This window comes from Neoarius graeffei, chromosome 8 (genome assembly GCF_027579695.1).
Source record: "Neoarius graeffei isolate fNeoGra1 chromosome 8, fNeoGra1.pri, whole genome shotgun sequence".
Lineage (NCBI taxonomy): Eukaryota > Metazoa > Chordata > Actinopteri > Siluriformes > Ariidae > Neoarius > Neoarius graeffei.
In genome coordinates this window covers 79,756,543-79,775,353 of record NC_083576.1, presented here as the reverse complement: position 1 = coordinate 79,775,353, position 18,811 = coordinate 79,756,543, and the positions used below count along the sequence as shown (strand labels likewise).

The following is an 18,811-nucleotide window of genomic DNA, read 5'->3' as shown; positions in this document are numbered from 1 at the left end:
GACGCTGGAGAAAGCGCAACAGGAAAGATGGCTACGGCTAGTGAACAGCGTGCGTTTGACTCCGCTTTGGAATCAGTTTTAGAAGAATTAGACTTGGAGTTTTCGTTGAAACATGAGCAGGAAGAGGCTCTCCGCTCATTCCTTTTCAAGAAGGACGTTTTCGCTGTTTTGCCGACCGGCTTTGGCAAAAGTCTGATCTACCAGCTGGCTCCGCTCGTAGCCAAAAGGATGGGGCTAGTTTGTGCAGTACGAAGAATTAATAAACAGCTTTGAAACATTACTTTTTGATTGTTTCTTATTTTCCCGTTATTTTACATTTAAGGGAAATTATTTCACCAAACACCACTAAATAAAAACTCTCAAAAACAGTTTAAGCAAACCCTTGAAAAACACTTGAAAAAAATAAGTGTATGTTAAGTATGTGGTACAGACTCCAAACTTGTGGTCATTATCTCCAAACTTCTTAATATCTAGAACCTGTTTATTAATTAATACGCATTTTGAAAAATTATTTATTTCAAGGCCTCCCCCACTGCTTTCTGTCGCTCTGACTACGTCACAGTCACTGTTGCGCTGATTGGTCAGAGCGTTGGCCTATACGCACAGAGACAGTTTGAAAGACAGCGGGTTGTTCCACCCCCACCCTTCGGAAATGTCTACGAGCAAGGCCAGACTAAATATTCACATTTAGTCTGGCTTGCCAGGCTAACAAACATGGACACTCTGGACTACAGCTCCCAAAACACACAGTGCCTTCTGTCTCCAGCCTACTGAATCTCAGCTGGCTCTCATCTCCTTAATCACCTGCTCCTCGATTTAAGCTCCCCGAACAAACACACCATTGCGAAGTATTGTCCTGCTCGTTCAGTTCATAACAAGCCTTGTATCTCTTCTGACTGCCGCTTATATTTCTGACCCTTTGCTATTTCCTCCACGTTTTCGCTCTGTCTTTCCTACATTACGTTGTTCGCCGATCGCCCGACCCTCGCTAGTTTACCGACACTGATTCCAGTCCCTCGGCTTGGCTTTGTTGACATTCTGCAATCTGTTTTCCTCCGCGCATACATCTGTAAGTGCCTGCATTCTAACACAATCAAACAAACAAACCCCGAACCATTTCTGTTAGTACATTATAACAAGGTAAAGTTCATGTTTGTTGATTTCATATCATGCTTTTAGTAAATTTAGTTTCATTTTAATGACTGTTTACAAATAATTCAAATCACTGTCCTAAAGTTATTAATATTTTTATTATTATTATCCATCCATCCATTATCTCTAGCCGCTTTATCCTGTTCTACAGGGTCACAGGCAAGCTGGAGCCTATCCCAGCTGACTACGGGCGAAAGGCGGGGTACACCCTGGACAAGTCGCCAGGTCATCACAGGGCTGACACATAGACACAGACAACCATTCACACTCGCATTCACACCTACGCTCAATTTAGAGTCACCAGTTAACCTAACCTGCATGTCTTTGGACTGTGGGGGAAACTGGAGCACCCGGAGGAAACCCATGCGGACACGGGGAGAACATGCAAACTCCACACAGAAAGGCCCCTGTCGGCTGCTGGGCTAGAACCCAGAACCTTCTTGCTGTGAGGTGACCGTGCTAACCACTACACCACCGTGCCACCTCAAGGTACAATAATGTACTTTATCATGTGACCTGTACAGACTCATATGCGTGCACTTAATAAAACCATTGGGAAAAGTCGTATGACTGGGCAGATATGGATTTTTGAATCCGGTCCAGAAAACGCCGTATGTGGCTCCGGACCTGTTTCCGTCGCTTCCACGGTTTTGTTTACTGGAGCAAATGTTAGTGTAATAAATATACAAAGTCTTGTTCTTCCAGGTGCTAGTGTCACATCCGTTATTCCGGAAAAAAACAAACAAACGGTGTTTTGTTTTCGAGTCATTATCAGATGAAGAAGACTGAACTGACTCGACTCTATTTTGTTTTCGAATCAACGTTCTTTTGTGTCGACTTAATAGGCTTGTACTGATGTCGTCTCCATGAGCTGACCCGAGTTTGAACCGACTTTTACGAATGATGTTATCTTAAAATCGTTTTCATTTTGAGAGAACAGTAAAGTCAGTTGTATTTTATAGAATTCAAGCTTGTGCAAAAGTGATTCAGCATATACAGTGGTGCTTGAAAGTTTGTGAACCCTTTAGAATTTTCTATATTTCTGCATAAACATGACCTAAAACATCATCAGATTTTCACACAAGTCCTAAAAGCAGATAAAGAGAACCCAGTTAAACAAATGAGACAAAAATATTATACTTGGTCATTTATTTATTGAGGAAAATGATCCAATATTACATATCTGTGAGTGGCAAAAGAATGTGAACCTCTAGGATTAGCAGTTAATTTGAAGGTGAAATTAGAGTCAGGTGTTTTAAATGAATGAGATGACAATCAGGTGTGAGTGGGCACCCTGTTTTATTTAAAGAACAGGGATCTATCAAAGTCTGAGCTTCACAACACATGTTTGTGGAAGTGTATCATGGCACGAACAAAGGAGATTTCTGAGGACCTCAGAAAAAGCGTTGTTGATGCTCATCAGGCTGGAAAAGGTTACAAAACCATCTCTAAAGAGTTTGGACTCCACTAATCCACAGTCAGACAGATTGTGTACAAATGGAGGAAATTCAAGACCATTGTTACCCTCCTCAGGAGTGGTCGACCAACAAAGATCACTCCAAGAGCAAGGCGTGTAATAGTCGGCGAGGTCACAAAGGACCCCAGGGTAACTTCTAAGCAACTGAAGGCCTCCCTCACATTGGCTAATGTTAATGTTCATGAGTGCACCATCAGGAGAACACTGAACAACAATGGTGTGCATGGCAGGGTTGCAAGGAGAAAGCCACTGCTCTCCAAAAAGAACATTGATGCTCATCTGCAGTTTGCTAAAGATCACGTGGACAAGCCAGAAGGCTATTGGAAAAATGTTTTGTGGATGGATGAGATCAAAATAGAACTTTTTGGTTGAAATGAGAAGCGTTATGTTTGGAGAAAGGAAAACACTGCATTCCAGCATAAGAACCTTATCCCATCTGTGAAACATGGTGGTGGTAGTATCATGGTTTGGGCCTGTTTTGCTGCATCTGGGCCAGGACGGCTTGCCATCATTTATGGAACAATGAATTCTGAATTATACCAGCAAATTCTAAAGGAAACTGTCAGGACATCTGTCCATGAACTGAATCTCAAGAGAAGGTGGGTCATGCAGCAAGACAACGACCCTAAGCACACAAGTCGTTCTACCAAAGAATGGTTAAAGAAGAATAAAGTGAATGTTTTGGAATGGCCAGGTCAAAGTCCTGACCTTAATCCAATCGAAATGTTGTGGAAGGACCTGAAGTGAGCAGTTCATGTGAGGAAACCCACCAACATCCCAGAGTTGAAGCTGTTCTGTACGGAGGAATGGGCTAAAATTCCTCCAAGCCGGTGTGCAGGACTGATCAACAGTTACCGCAAACGTTTAGTTGCAGTTATTGCTGCACAAGGGGGTCACACCAGATACTGAAAGCAAAGGTTCACATACTTTTGCCACTCACAGATATGTAATATTGGATCATTTTCCTCAATAAATAAATGACTAAGTATAATATTTTTGTCTCATTTGTTTAACTGGGTTCTCTTTATCTACTTTTAGGACTTGTGTGAAAATCTGATGATGTTTTAGGTCATATTTATGCAGAAATATAGAAAATTCTAAAGGGTTCACAAACTTTCAAGCACCACTGTAAATGGTTTGCTGTCAATCAAATAAAAATGGATCGGTTTGTTTTTTGCACACTGTTGTTCATCATTTTCCACTGTGCATGTTAGTTAAAAAGTCAAGTCAAGTCAAAAGGTCCTACGATAAAACGCAAACTCCACACAGAAAAGCCCCTGTCGGCCACTGGGCTCGAACCCAGAACCTTCTTGCTGTGAGGCGACAGTGCTAACCACTACACCACCGTGCTGCCATTATTATTATTATTATTATTATTATTATTATTATTATTATTATTAATGATTTATTTATATTATTTAAATATTTAATATAATTATTTAACATTATAATACTATTATAATATTATTTTATTACTTATTTATTATATTAAAATAGCAATAATAACATTGCACGTGGCTTGAATGGTGTCGAATAAAGTGTTACAGTGTTGAAAACTTAACAAACCAGGCACAAACAGGTTTTTGTCTTTGTTTTAAAATAAAAATCCCAGCTACTGGGATCCTGCAGGACACAAATCCTTGATGCTTCACGTCATGTGGTGGCTGGAGGATAAGGAAGAACGAGAACAGAAAAATAATGCCACTAATTTGGCCTCGCAGTGTTGGATCAGCTCCTTGACCTTTTCAGCAGACCCGTCTCACTTACCTCTCTCCACGCTGTCGTTATTTGTATTTCCTCTGGACAGGACTTGATTCTGTAGACTCTCGATCTCTGCATCTTTGGAGGACAAAAGCTGCTGAAGCTCGCTGATTTCCGTCTGCAATAAGGGAACTAGATTATTGCGAACTGTTTATAAACATCTTGTAGAACATCAATCCCACACGATGGACCAAACACTGGGGTCGGTGAGACATCAACACTTGTGTAGGAGCCACATCAGGACACATCGAACATGTCTGGGAGGAACATGAGCATAGGATGGACACAGATGACAAAAGAGATTCAGGAGAGAGGAAGGTCCAAATTTTTCCTTTCTATATCCATGAGGACCTGAGACTTGCTGCACCACAGCTCAACACAACTTTGTTGATCAATGTTCATCAAAACGCAGGCTTGAAGGAGGATCTCAGAGCTTCGGGCGTGGTATGATTTCAGCTCTATAACTGATACTTATACACCAAAAGAAAGATCTGACCTGTTTCACATCTCCATTCTCCTCATCTGTGGTGCAGTGAGATCTTAAATAAGTTCCTGGAGCACACAGCGCCTATCATTAGATCCTGCTCAGTTAAAAAAAAAAAGCACAGGCTAATTGTGCACTGTCTCCTCCAGTCAACATCACGAGCGCTGCTCTGCTCTACCTCCCTCTCTCAACATCTCAACACACACATTCACAAACACAAAGAGGAAAGCAGGAATCTATTTCAAGAAACTGACCTGAAGCCTGACACAGTTACCGTTCATGAAACCAACAATTAACAACTCACACATGATGACGATGAGGACAAAAAAGAGACCTGGAAACCACCTTATACAACAACTATTGGGTTTGGACAGTATGCTGAGATACGAGAGGAGCATGAAGTTGGAGACCAGAGGGGCATTAGAACTGGAGGAGAGGACCTTATTCATCGCTAAACTGCGATTAAATCAGAATTGCTGTCATGTAAACTTCGTAAAACCTATTCAAAGTTATCTGCACAAAAGTCAAAAGTAATGGATCATCAGGATAATAATCACTATGGATATATATATATATGTGTGTGTTATTTACCAGCTGGGAGGTCCGTATCGTGAAATACCGTGACCGAGGTCTTGAAAGTACTGAGCGACGCTCTCTGGGCCAAGGTCAGTATTCAAGGCCGAGGTCACGGTATTTCACCATACGGACCGACCTTAAGCTGGTAAATAATATATATATTTTTTTCTTTACCAAATTCTAACAGAAAACGAGAGCGCCCGAAAGGGAAAACCGAGCCGAGCTGCCATTTTGAATCCTCATTCACGGCTGTAATGCAAATGGCTTCCTCCTCGGTATACAAGTGCACTTCCATGGCAGGAAAAAAAACTACATTTTGCCGCCTATGTAGTCCCCTATTTATACAAAATTGAGTCATTCAGGATTCAGCCACGTTTTTGCTAGGCGTTAGCGAGTTAGAGGTTTTTAGCTTTCTCCTGAAATGTTTTCTTTTATTTCTTCTTCCTCAGGGCAGTAAAACTCGCTTTCGCTGTGAACACTGTCGTTATTGCTATCCATGCTGTAAAATTAATGCTATTCTCCTGAGAAATGCGAAAATAAATGTTGACAAAAAATTGCTACCATGTTTGTTGTTGTTGTGAATGAGCGAGTCGCCAGAGGTCCGTAACCGGGGTCCGTAACTGGGGTCCGTACCGTAGGATATGGACCCACTCACCAGCCAATCAGAGCGCAGGATTTGATGGAAACTGGACCGCAAAAAAAAAAAAAATCAGTTATTCCACGAAATCGAGTTGTACACGACCTGATAGCCGATGAGGAGCGTAGCCTTGTCGGCTATCAGCTCGTGTACGACTCGATTTCGTAGAATAACTGTTTTATTCTATCCACATTCACTGGATTTTGCAAAATGGAGCATTTTTATTCGCATTTTTTGCAAATTCGATAAATAAAAACTTTATACAAAATGTCCGGCAAAATAATTTCCACTTACAATGTAAACAAGCCGGCGAAATGACAGGAGCAAGTTGTGAAAATGCAATAACAATAATTCTTGAAAAATAAAAAGATACATTCTTACTATCAAATACTTTTATTCCATATTTTGCTGCTTTTTTTGTGTGTATTTTTGGGGTTTTCTGTTTCTTCGGGGTTTTTTAGCGGTTGGCAAACCAACTTAAAGGTGCATTACTGCCACCAACTGGGCTGGAGTGTGGAACAGGCGATACTGGGGGACGATGACGACAAAAAAACTATATTCTTTTCGCTAGTTCTCTTTCTTTTTAAATACTTGAACAATTTTGGGGGTTTTGCTTTCGAGTACAGCTTTTATTTCGTCCTCGGTTGGTTCAGAAACGTGCACTGCCATTTTGTTTTTCTCTATTCACTGTATATGAGCTGATATCCTAGTAGTAGAGTAGCCAATCAGAGCGCGCGATTGCTCATATCCAGTGAACGTGGCTAGAATAAATCATTTTATCCCACAGCAGTTTGCAAATGATTACAATTTTGTATTGATTAATGAGCAATACAGCGTGCTTTATATCCATTTATACTTCTATGAAATGTTGGGGAATTTATTCAAGCTAAAGGCTCTGAGATTTCCTTCATGTAGCATTCGAGCTCTCACTGTGCTACCTCTGAGGTCCTGTCCTTCGTGTTCTACTCCCTGGGGATGAAGGGTAGAGGGTGAGGAAGATGAGTAAGCACCTGAGCGGCCCGACAACGCTCCTCCCAGCGCTGCTTCTCAACCTGAGTATGCTCGACTGTGAGCTTCAGGCTCGAGAGCTTGGTCATGAGCGACTGGTAACACACATGAAGAGAGTAAGAGATAGAGAGCTAGAAGGGGGAAGAAAGAGACGAAGAGAGAGAGAGTAAGACAGAGCCAGAGTGGTAGTGAGGGGGGACTGAATATGGGAAAGAGATATGGAATCAATTTTGTGCCAAAATGTTCATACAATACTTTCGAAATATCAAACAAAAACGACAAATCAAAATACAAAAAAAACAAAAAAAAGTCAATTTTTTTAGACTGGCAAACAAATTATTCATGTAATCGTGCAAAATATCAGTCTATTACTCTTCAGAAACCTTTTATTTTTGTTCCGCGTCTTTCTCAGTTTTGTTTGACGTAATTTATTTTGGTTGCGATTCCAGCTTTCTCGTTTGCGCTCCCTGACTTTTTGCTTGCAGTTTTGGCACAAACTTCACATGTGGGTGGGCTGTCCAGGAATGCATTCCCATTGGCTAACTTGTGTTTGACTGACAGCTCCGCTCAGCCATTCCCTACTCGGATTCTGGCGGACTGTTTGACGAGTGACCGATCCATTGACGGTAAACAAGGATCGAGTGGACTTCAGTGGCGACTATGATATTGAATTAATTTAATTTGTCGTTTTTGTTTGATATTTCAAAATTGTTGTATGAACATTTTGGCACAAAATTGATTCCAGAGAGAGAGAGAGAGAAAGAGAGAGAAAGAGCCAGAGAGATCATTTATGGCTTTATCTGAAGTTACTTTTTGTTTTGTAACACTTTTTTTTTCTCACTAGAGCATCGACTCTGAACAGATGAAATACACTACCGTTCAAAAGTTTGGGGTCACCCAGACAATTTTGTGTTTTCCATGAAAAGTCACACTTTTATTTACCACCATAAGTTGTAAAATGAATAGAAAATATAGTCGAGACATTTTTCTGGCCATTTTGAGCATTTAATCGACCCCACAAATGTGATGCTCCAGAAACTCAATCTGCTCAAAGGAAGGTCAGTTTTATAGCTTCTCTAAAGAGCTCAACTGTTTTCAGCTGTGCTAACATGATTGTACAAGGGTTTTCTAATCATCCATTAGCCTTCTGAGGCAATGAGCAAACACATTGTACCATTAGAACACTGGAGTGAGAGTTGCTGGAAATGGGCCTCTATACACCTATGGAGATATTGCACCAAAAACCAGACATTTGCAGCTAGAATAGTCATTTACCACATTAGCAATGTATAGAGTGCATTTCTGATTAGTTTAAAGTCATCTTCATTGAAAAGAACAGTGCTTTTCTTTCAAAAATAAGGACATTTCAAAGTGGCCCCAAACTTTTGAACGGTAGTGTACAACAGTCTTAAATTTGAAGCGAAGAATACTCGCATTATTTCCTGTCCTTTTATTTTCATCTGTCCTATTATTTCTTTACTGACCTCGTCTCTAGTCCAATGAGGTGCCTTTAGTGAAATAAATTACAGAAACACGTGATTAAATAAACCGCTCCTGGCGATGCCCTGGTTACCTCCAGTACGGTAGTCGAGTCACTAAACCTCGAGTCCAGTCCCAAGTCCCCAGTGTTAAAGTCCGAGTCAAGACCAAGTCATGAAAAATAAATAAAAATTGAGTCGAGCCCACTATTGATCCAAGTCGAGTCTAAGAACAAGACTCCAACGCCATTAACATTAGTTTGTTCCTGAACATGACGTATGAACAGGTGAATGTGCGTCTCTTTATCAGGGAGTGTGAAGTATTCTGTCAGAGATGGTTGGGAGACGGATGCAAGTCCAGAAGGTGTGTTTATTAATACAAGTGAAGACGGTAAACAATCCAGAACGGCAGGCAAAATCGTAAAACGGTGAAACAGGCAATAGGTCGAGTGAGACACAAACAGGCTATCGTAGACTCGGCATAATCAAAGACGAGAAACAGGAGATCAGGGATCAGGAACCCAAAGAAGGAAATAAGGCTAGGTAACGTGTCAGCAATGCAACTCAATACTTCGCAAAGTAAGTGTGTTTTCACAGTTTTTATATCGGCGCGCTGATTGCACCTTAATCCTGTGCAGGTGTAAGTTGTTTACAGCGCGTGTGCGAGAGTCCACTTGGTGTGCGCACTGTCTGAAGAGTGCCCGAGATTCTATTTGATGCACACGCCAATGCGTGCAGGTGTGACACTCTTGCATGAAATTAGTACAAAATTAATGTAGCTATAAATATCTTAGGCCAAATTATTATGGCATGTTACAAAAAATAAAGAAAAAATTTGAGTCCTCGTCTCCAATTTCCGAGTCCTAATTCAGTTAATGCACGAGTCTGAGTCCAAGTCCGAGTCATCAGTGCTCAAGTCCAAGTCGAGTCACGAGTCCTTAAAATTAGGGCACAAGTCAGACTCGAGTCCAAGTCCTGGACTCGAGTACTACAAGCCTGGTTACCTCCAAAGTAGCTTACTATAATACCCAAGGAGGTTATCTTCAGTGCGCTTTGTTTGCTTGTCTGTTTGTAAGTAGGATTGCACAAAACCTACCGAGCCAATTTCCATGAAACTTGGTGGAAGGGTGTACCAAGGGTCAAGGAAGAGCCTGTTACATTTTTTCAATCATTATTTACTTTCACTTTTGTTAACATTATGAGATATGGAATTTGGCTTTCAAAGAACTCTGTGCTCAACAGTGCCATACATCTTAAAATCCTAGACGTAGACGGCGGTAAGGCTGAATAGTGACAAAATATAACCAATGTAGAAATACGACTCCATATTGTCACACATAGTGCTAGCGACCAGAGTTCGTGGCAGCCTCCAAACATGGCTGCTGCAGACTACAACTCCCAAACACCTCATGGCCTTCCCTCTCCAGAATTCTAATCAGCGCCGCACCTGCACCTCATTAACTAGAGTACTTAAGGACTCAAACACTAACCCTTCAGTGTGAAGTATTGCTCAGCATGTTACTGCAAGCCGTTGTTTATTGTGCTGACTTCCTGTGACTCTGATTTTGTTAGTTCTCGATTCCGATTTCTCATCTAGTCTACTATAGTCTGTCTGCGCGTCGCTTGACCCTTGGCTTTCCCCCGACTCCGAGTTTGTCTCTTGATTTGGCTTTGTCTACCAGTTTGCGATGCGCCCGCTCTCCCCTGCGACTGCTTTCGTAAGTGCTTGCTGTTTCTGACACGCATCATGCAGGCACATAATTTGAATACTTTTGGAAATGCTGTATATCCAGACATATTTGCCATGGCTGCAGATCTGAATATCAGAGTCTTTCACAAGGGTCTGCGCTCTCTGAGTGCCCTTCTAGTTCGTGCTTGGAATTGTTTAAAAAAATTCCATATGTTTATCGGATTTGCTGCAGTACTTTCCAAGTACTCGGGTCATACCTGTTGGAATATTTGCTAGTGCACAAATTACTGACAGTCAGACTTGCATACATTAAAGTGCATATTCTGGACCAATTTCATTTTTTTTTATATGAAAGAATGTCCCTTTACACACTCATCCAGAAGGGTAATTTTGCACAAGGCCATCTGTCTACAGCAGAAAAAAATAAAAGAACAAAACACGCCTGGAAAAATCCCAAGGGAGTCTGGAGCCAGATTCGTGATGTCACCTGCGGAAGCGCCAGCAGGCTGCGCGAGCTTTGCATGGTTTCAGTGCACAGCCTGTGTAGACCAAGCGCTCCCATTTCTCTCTCATTGTCTGGTCTTTTGGGAAACGATGAGTACTAATCCCATCAAGATTGGTGTCGCTACACCGTCCTACGATACATCTGTTAACCATTTTAATAATTATGCGATAACGTTGAAGAAATTTGCAGAAAACCACCAGGTCGTTTTCTCATAAACAAACCAGCGCTGACGTAGGATTCAGAAGGAGGCGTCCCACACATACGCGACGTCAAGAAAATCAATGTTTCCCGGGAAATTCAAATGCCGAGTTTTTTCAGAGGCGGACCAATTCGCCTCAAATGGGCTGATTTCAACTGAATTTTTCTGGTATTGCGCAAGGTAAAAAAAATTGCAGAGAATGCAGAATGTTCCAGACATTTGACCAAAGTTTAATATAAAATAGGAGAATTACATTAATCTTGCTCCTGAATTTACCCGTGATATGCACTTTAAACTACGGTCACACTACAGCTCACGATGGGTTATCAATAAAAATGAGGCGTTTTGGTGACGATATACAGGCGAGCTAAAAGTTGTGGCCACACAGCAGGCGAACGCTTGACTGTCACACCTTCGCGCACTCATGTGGCCATGCTCGCTAACAGGACCCAGTCATTATGGGAAACACCTGATACTGATTTGAGTGCAATCAGCATGTACATACAGTATAAGGACCCTTTTTTTCAGAGGCTTTGTGAAGTATTACCATCATCACTGTCATGTTTGTTTCTAGCCATGTTTATGACTCTGCTTTCAGTTTCGTTTGTGTTTTGTTTTTGTAAATATCATGCCTGCTAATAAACACTCTTCCTGCACTTAGATCCGTCTACCGCCGCATACCTGACACCATACTTCACAAAATCTCTCTGAAAACAGCGTCCTTATATGCACGTGCTGATTGCACTCAAATCAGCATCAGGTGTTTCCCATAACGACTGGGTCCCAAGCGCGCGCATAAATGATCCCTGAATGTAAATGCACTTTTAAGTCTTGCTGAAGGTTAGGCTATGCCTAGCCACTGTGTTGATCAAGCATCAGGGACATGGATTTAAGACAAATACATCTCAAGAGGCTCAACGACGGTGACCTGAGCTTTGGGAAATATTCCCAAACCTGTCTGTGAGTATTCGCTGCTTAGTTTGTTGACAAAAACAAACAAACAAACAAACAAACAAACAAACAAACAAACATCAGCACCAAAGTTTTTTTTTTTTTTTAATGCATGCATTGAAATTTTTCGTGACGTTTTGGCTGCTCATGAGGTGGAGATGCACCAAAAAAAAAAAAAGTCGCGAAACTTGGAGAATATTCGCCATGTATTGCACAATTGGTGGAGATGCTACCAAGTTTTCATCGCCACGTATTCACAAATTAAACCCACCGCAAGCTGTAGTGTGACCAGCGCCTTACAGTCCTAACTGTCTGCTATCTTGCTGATCATTTTTAGCTGGCTGACTATATTTGGGCTGAAGGGAAAATTCTGTGAATGTGATTTTCTTTTAAAATGCTATTTAACAAACTAGCTAAGCTCTAGTGCTAATACTAGCTCATTTACACAACACTTCAGGCACTCTGCTTTGACCATTAAAGTAATCAGCAAGCTCGATGAAGAGAGAGAGAGAGAGAGAGAAAGTGAGACTGAGAGCGTACAGAGATAAACATAATGATGAGAGAGAACGCGTTTAGAGGCGTAAAAGCGAGGTGACAAAAACCAGTGCACTCTTTACTTCAAGTCTCAGTGAAAGAAGACAGACGGATGTCAACATGTCAAGAAGTTCAACATCTAAAGCACCCGCATTCAAGACTTTAATAATTTTTCGACACAGAGAAAACGTTTACATTACCTTTGTGGCTTTCAGCTTTCTCTCATACTGCGATTTCTCGTTCTCCAAATCATCCACTTTGGCTTTCAAAACGCGCAGCTCGTGCAAAAGAGCCTGCTAACAAGACGCAAACACACACACAAATAACAAAAAATGTTCAATCAAGAATCATGGGATATCAAGATCTATGCTATAATGATGTTAAACCATGTTAAAAGGTCTCGGGTCATGATTCGGATTTGTACTGCCACCACCCTAAGAGTTAAAAGAACATTTCACCCATTTTTTTTTTCGGCGAGGGCAATAAAATGAAAACATCAATACGGAGTGGGACGGAGATTTCCAGGGAGCCCCCGTGTACCTGAGCCCACGTCACACACCGTGCTGTTAATGGCAGTCCTGAAACAAGGCGAAACGTTTTATTGAATCAGTCAGCCAGTAGACCACATCTGGAGTTAGGGCTCAGGCTCCTCCACCATAAAGACACTACAAGTATTATTATGATATAACGAGTTGCCAGGTTATTAGGTGCACTTATTATGTGTAGCTACATTTTGTAGTTATACAGTTACAGACTGGAGCTGATTTGTATTTCGGCCCAACTTTTACGTACTTTGTTCTTCGATGTAAAGTACCAAAGGACCACTAATGATACCTGGGTATGAGAGTGAATCTACAATCAGTAATTTTTATCAATAGAGCCGTTTTCTAAGGTTCAAGAACCTATTTTTGTGGAACCAGAAATACACACTTCCTGGATGAGTTCCTGGTTCCTGGTTTGTCTTCCCAGAGCACTGCAGGAATCGTGACTGTTTGTTAATTAATGCAGATCAAATGGTCATTATCTTAATTAAGTGTGTCGGAACAACACATAGTAGAGCAACTTTGGACTATATTCAGAGTTAATCACTGAAGTTCAACACAAACCAATCGTTATGTCGGGTAGATTTAAATTTGGAGTTGAGTTTTTAGATACACAGTGTCATTTAGATCATTAAGATATTTTCGTCCCTGAAATCCTTGGTGTTTAAAATACCCAACTTTTATAGACTTTAAAGGGACAATAGTATTAATTCCTAAGTTGATACTGGAGTGTAATATTTATGTGATTTATAGAAAATCGCGCACGCTGATTGGTCGAGAAATTCAGACTATTTCTTGATAATCGCCTCGAGCGACTCGGCAAAATGGCGTCCAATCGCGTCGTCACCGTATTTTTTATTTTATTTTTTTATTTTACCAACTTTATTGGACTGTTACAAAATAAACATAAAAAAAGAAATAAACATAAAAAAAATAAAGAAACATAATAAAGTAAGTCAGCCCAAAGGGGAGAACGCGAACGGGTGACCCATGCAAGGCGTTTCCCCGAAGGTATAAAAGAGAAAAATCATACAATTAAAATTAGACTAAATTGATCTGTGGCAACCACAGTCACGGTACACAGACCAAGTACATGAAAAGTCCGTATTATAGGTGGAGGTCAATAATTCAAAGTACAGCTCTAACAGGGATGATTTGAAAACAGGGAGGCTACGGAATTTATCTGGGGAAAAATATTTACATACATAGTTTCATGGTTTAACAATCCTATTGAAGAATGAGGTCTGATAAGTTGAAGTTCTGCAGTGAGTAGGTTTTAAAATTAATTTCGGATTTTGGGCCCTAGACCGGTCATGAGTTACAAAAGACACGTAGAGGTTTATGTTCAAATCTGTTTGGCCATTAATGCATTTATATACTAAGACTTATGCCGCTTTTCCACTACCAACGCGGCTGAGTTGGGCTGAGCCGTGCCGTGCTGAGTTGGGCTGAGTCGAGCTGAGTGAGGCTGTTGGGGTTGCATTTCGACTACAACCGCGCTGAACCGTGCTGGCTGGAAGTGGGTGGACACATTGGGTGGAGTTAGCGAAAGTGGGTGGACGTCACGTGATGTCGTTAGGCGGGCCAAACAGTGACATCAGTGACCTTTTAAGCGGTAGTCTCACGACCCGGATAGTAAACAATAAACATGCAGTCGTTAGTGTTGCTGGTCTTGGTGCTGTGGCTTGTTGTCACCGACAACGCCAGCAGATACTGGCAAGAGCGTATAGATGAGGCGAGGCGCATAAGGCTTCAGAAATTCTCGTAATTCGTAATTATTCTTCTTCCGGGTTTACGGTGTTTACAGATCCCACTGTGCTCGCGGGGCGTGTGAGGACACTCCTCCTCACCAATCAGTGCACAGGGGAGTGTTTCCTCACGCCCCTAGCCCCACTCGGCTCGGTTTGACTCGCTTCAGCCCCACTCCAAAACCGTGCGAGTTTTGGGTGCTGAGTAGGGCTGAAGCGAGCTGAGTCGTGCTGTTCTGAGGTAGTCGAAACGCGAGCCGTGTCGGGCTGAAGTGAGCTGAAGCGAGCTGAAAAAGGGTAGTGGAAAAGGGCCATACGTCTCTAAATGACTAAGACTAAGTCTCTAAATGACTAAGACTAAGTCTCTAAAAGACTAAGACTCTAAAGTCCGTAAATGAGGAAGAATTACAAATGATGAAAGAAAATGCTGTTCCTAAAAGCGCTAAAGATGCTATGAAGTTTGGTCTAAAACTATTCAAATGGAAGGTGGGATTATGATTTATTTTATCGATTTCAAAACAAAGTATTTTACATGACTCGGCATAGATAAGTGACAAGTTTGTGTCATGCCTTTATTACATTTACATAACGCTTTTTAAGTTTGAAATAAATTATTTTTAATATGATTGTACTAAAACAATTATCTGCGTCAGGCTCAGTGAATATCGGTGAATAATAATCTCAACTTCGCTCGGTTATTATTCAAGTAATATTGGCTGGCGTTGAGTGCTATATCAGATATATTTCATTCAGCTACTCATCTTTGACTCATTCAATATCATGCTAGCTGAATGGAATATATCTGACATACCATGAAAAAGCCATTATTATTATTATTATTATTATTCTACATACACATTCCTTTCGGGTGTTCGACGCATCTTTCTCTTTCAAAATTCTCTCAAAATCTTCCGTATTTAATGAAGCAAACCTGGCGGCCATGTTTGTTTACAAATTGTCACAGTCACTTGCTAGCGCGGAAGTTTTACATCTCCAACATGTGACGTCATGTCGCCTTGACAACCATGCAATATCATAAACCATATTCAACGGTCGTTCTCCATTGGGTGGAGTGACGTAATATACGTAGGATAAGCGATATGCTAACAATATTGCGTGCTATCAAACCAAATGAATGAAACCTGCTAGAAGGGAATAGAACACATGTTTTTATTCCATTGAAAAAGTGTCCTGTATGGATAATAATTACCGATATTCACTGAGCCTGAGGTGAATAATTGTTTTAGTATAAATACACAGGTGATTATTTTAAAAAATCATATAAAAAATAATTTTTCAATCTTCAAAAGCGTCATCCAAATGTAATAACGGTACGGTGTAGACATACAGTATCATTTATGTACACCGACTTACACTACCGTTCAAAAGTTTGGGGTCACTTTGAAATGTCCTTATTTTTGAAAGAAAAGCACTGTTCTTTTCAATGAAGATCACTTTAAACTAATCAGAAATCCACTCTATACATTGCTAATGTGGTAAATGACTATTCTAGCTGGTTTTTGGTGCAATATCTCCATAGGTGTATAGAGGCCCATTTCCAGCAACTCTCACTCCAGTATTCTAATGGTACAATGTGTTTGCTCATTGCCTCAGAAGGCTAATGGATGATTAGAAAACCCTTGTACAATCATGTTAGCACAGCTGAAAACAGTTGAGCTCTTTAGACAAGCTATAAAACTGACCTTCCTTTGAGCAGATTGAGTTTCTGGAGCATCACATTTGTGGGGTCGATTAAATGCTCAAAATGGCCAGAAAAATGTCTCGACTATATTTTCTATTCATTTTACAACTTATGGTGGTAAATAAAAGTGTGACTTTTCATGGAAAACACAAAATTGTCTGGGTGACCCCAAACTTTTGAACGGTAGTGTACATAAAATACTTTTGTTTTGAAATCGATAAAATAAATCACAGTTCTACCTTACCGTTGAATAGTTTTAGACCAAACTTCGTAACATCTTTAGTGCTTTGAGGAACAGAACTTTCTTTTATCATTTGTGATTCTTCTTCACTTACAGTGACGAAGTAATTGGCCGCCATTTTGCCGAGTCGCTCGAGTTGATTAGTCGAGAGATTCAGACTATTTCTCGATAATCAGCACACGTTATTTCCTATAATCACCTGCGTATTTATACTAATCACTGATATTCACTGAGCCTGAGGTGAATAATTGTTAAATGCAATATCAGCCTCAAATCACATAACGTACCATAATTTTTTCAGTGTATTTACAGTTCCAAACATTTCAGCGTGGCATATTGTGGTTACATCAAACCGTGAGACACTGGCGCAACAATATTGGGCTTGAGTTTTTCAGCCCACAGTGAAACCCATTGTGTGACTTGCACTTACTAGCACGTCTCGAGTTACATCTGAAGTCTGTATACCAAATGTGCACAATTTCTGTATTGCATCCACTCGACTCTGAATACCTTCCATCATAAACACTCCAAGGAATAAAACCCAAGTTGTTGGTCTTCACTAGTTTTCTTTTCACCAATACTGTTAGGACTGGGACTGTTTTGGCCTCTAGAGGCCGCTGTTATTTCCATCTTGTCATGTTTGTTTTGGCCTCTAGAGGCCGCCACTGTGTTTTTGTGTTTGTCTTCTTTGCCTGTTTCCTGCCCCGCCCTTTTCCTTAATTAGTGTGTGTATAAATACCCCTCTGTTTGTTCCCTTGTCATGGAGTCTTTTTCCTATGCTATTAGTGCTAGTTCCCTCTGGCCCATGTACCTTGCCTGTGTCTTTGCATTCTTGGTTTTTGCTTCTTTCTTTTGGACTTTGTTTTGACCTTTGGCTCTTCAGTGCGTTTGAGTTTTTGCCTCTTCTTTTCTCATTTGGATTTTGGACTTTGAACCTTGGGATATTTTATTTCTGTTTATCTTCTGAGCTTTGGATTATTCTTTTTGTTTTTTTGCCTTGGATTGTACATATTGTAAATAAACTTTTTGATACTTTTCTACTTCCACCTCATGCCTCTGCACTTGAGTCATCTGCCTGGTGGCCTAGTGGGGGTTTGCTGGATTACCACACCAGCGAACCAGGTTTGAATCCCAGCAAAACCCTAACAAATACAGTGTGAACACTGACAATTTTTTTTTTAATTAATTGCATACACAATGCTCCATTTTGTGCCTTTGGGCTTGTTTTGCTGCTGGAAGCTTTCACAAATTATCCTCCCACTCAGTTAGATGTTACAGGGTTAGTCATTTATCTATCCATGACCAAGCTTGAACTTGTCCATTCATTAATGTTTAGTAAGACAAGCTCCACCCAAACTAGATCCTGGTTTGTGGATAAGTTCCTACTCTGGATGAGGAAATAAAATGGTTCAAATGGCAAACCAGCCTTGATTCTTCCAACAGGTAGGAGTAGATATTTAAAGTTTTTGAGGTTCCTGAGGTAGAAACCTTGTGTGAACTTGATTAAACGGCCAATATACTGTACGTACAGTAGTTAGGAGTGCATCTAGTAACATGGCAACTCAAAGTATACAAATTTATGCACACTCTCAGTAAAAAGGGACAGAAAATCCCTAAAGAAGGTGGGAACATCTGGTTATTAAAATGTACCTGCTGTCCTGCATAGCTTGAAGTAAAAAAGCTTGATAGTTAGATGAACAGTTGGAACAAAAATGTTAGAAAAAACATATCAAACACTTTGGGGCAGTGGGACTGGAACTGAGAACCAAGAGTTAACATTTAAGCTATAACAGGGATCCTTAAGGTCCAGATGCTCGATAAAGGTATAAAAGATGTTTCGCTATCTCTATTGATACCACCAAAGTAGCAAGAAAAGAATCTTCCCTTTTATTGAGAGTGATGTACAGCATTGGAGAAGTGTTAACCATCAACAGAACCCACTATACAGTGTCTTGCAAAAGTATTCATCCCCCTTGGTGTTTGTCCTGTTTTGTTGCATTACAAGATGGAATTAAAATGGACTGTTGGGGGATTAGCACCATTTGATTTACCCAACATGCCTACAACTTTAAAGCTGCAATAATTAAGATGAAAAAAAAAACAGAAATCTGGAATGTACATAAGTA

General features: G+C 40.6%; 1 protein-coding gene across 12 annotated transcripts in view; it reads right to left on the bottom strand.

The window, feature by feature from the left end:
- ppfibp2b (PPFIA binding protein 2b) overlaps nt 1–18,811 on the bottom strand; it is a 276,871-nt gene that overhangs the window by 57,057 nt on the left and 201,003 nt on the right. For 8 of the 12 annotated variants that reach the window (XM_060928294.1, XM_060928299.1, XM_060928300.1 and 5 more), the window contains 2 exons: nt 12,653–12,748; nt 4,397–4,508 (listed from right to left, as the gene is read on the bottom strand). In XM_060928294.1, coding sequence (XP_060784277.1) covers nt 4,397–4,508; nt 12,653–12,748 — 208 coding nt within the window. The remainder of the gene's footprint in view (nt 1–4,396; nt 4,509–12,652; nt 12,749–18,811) is intronic. The other 4 variants (XM_060928297.1, XM_060928301.1, XM_060928304.1 and 1 more) reach the window with 1 other exon arrangement.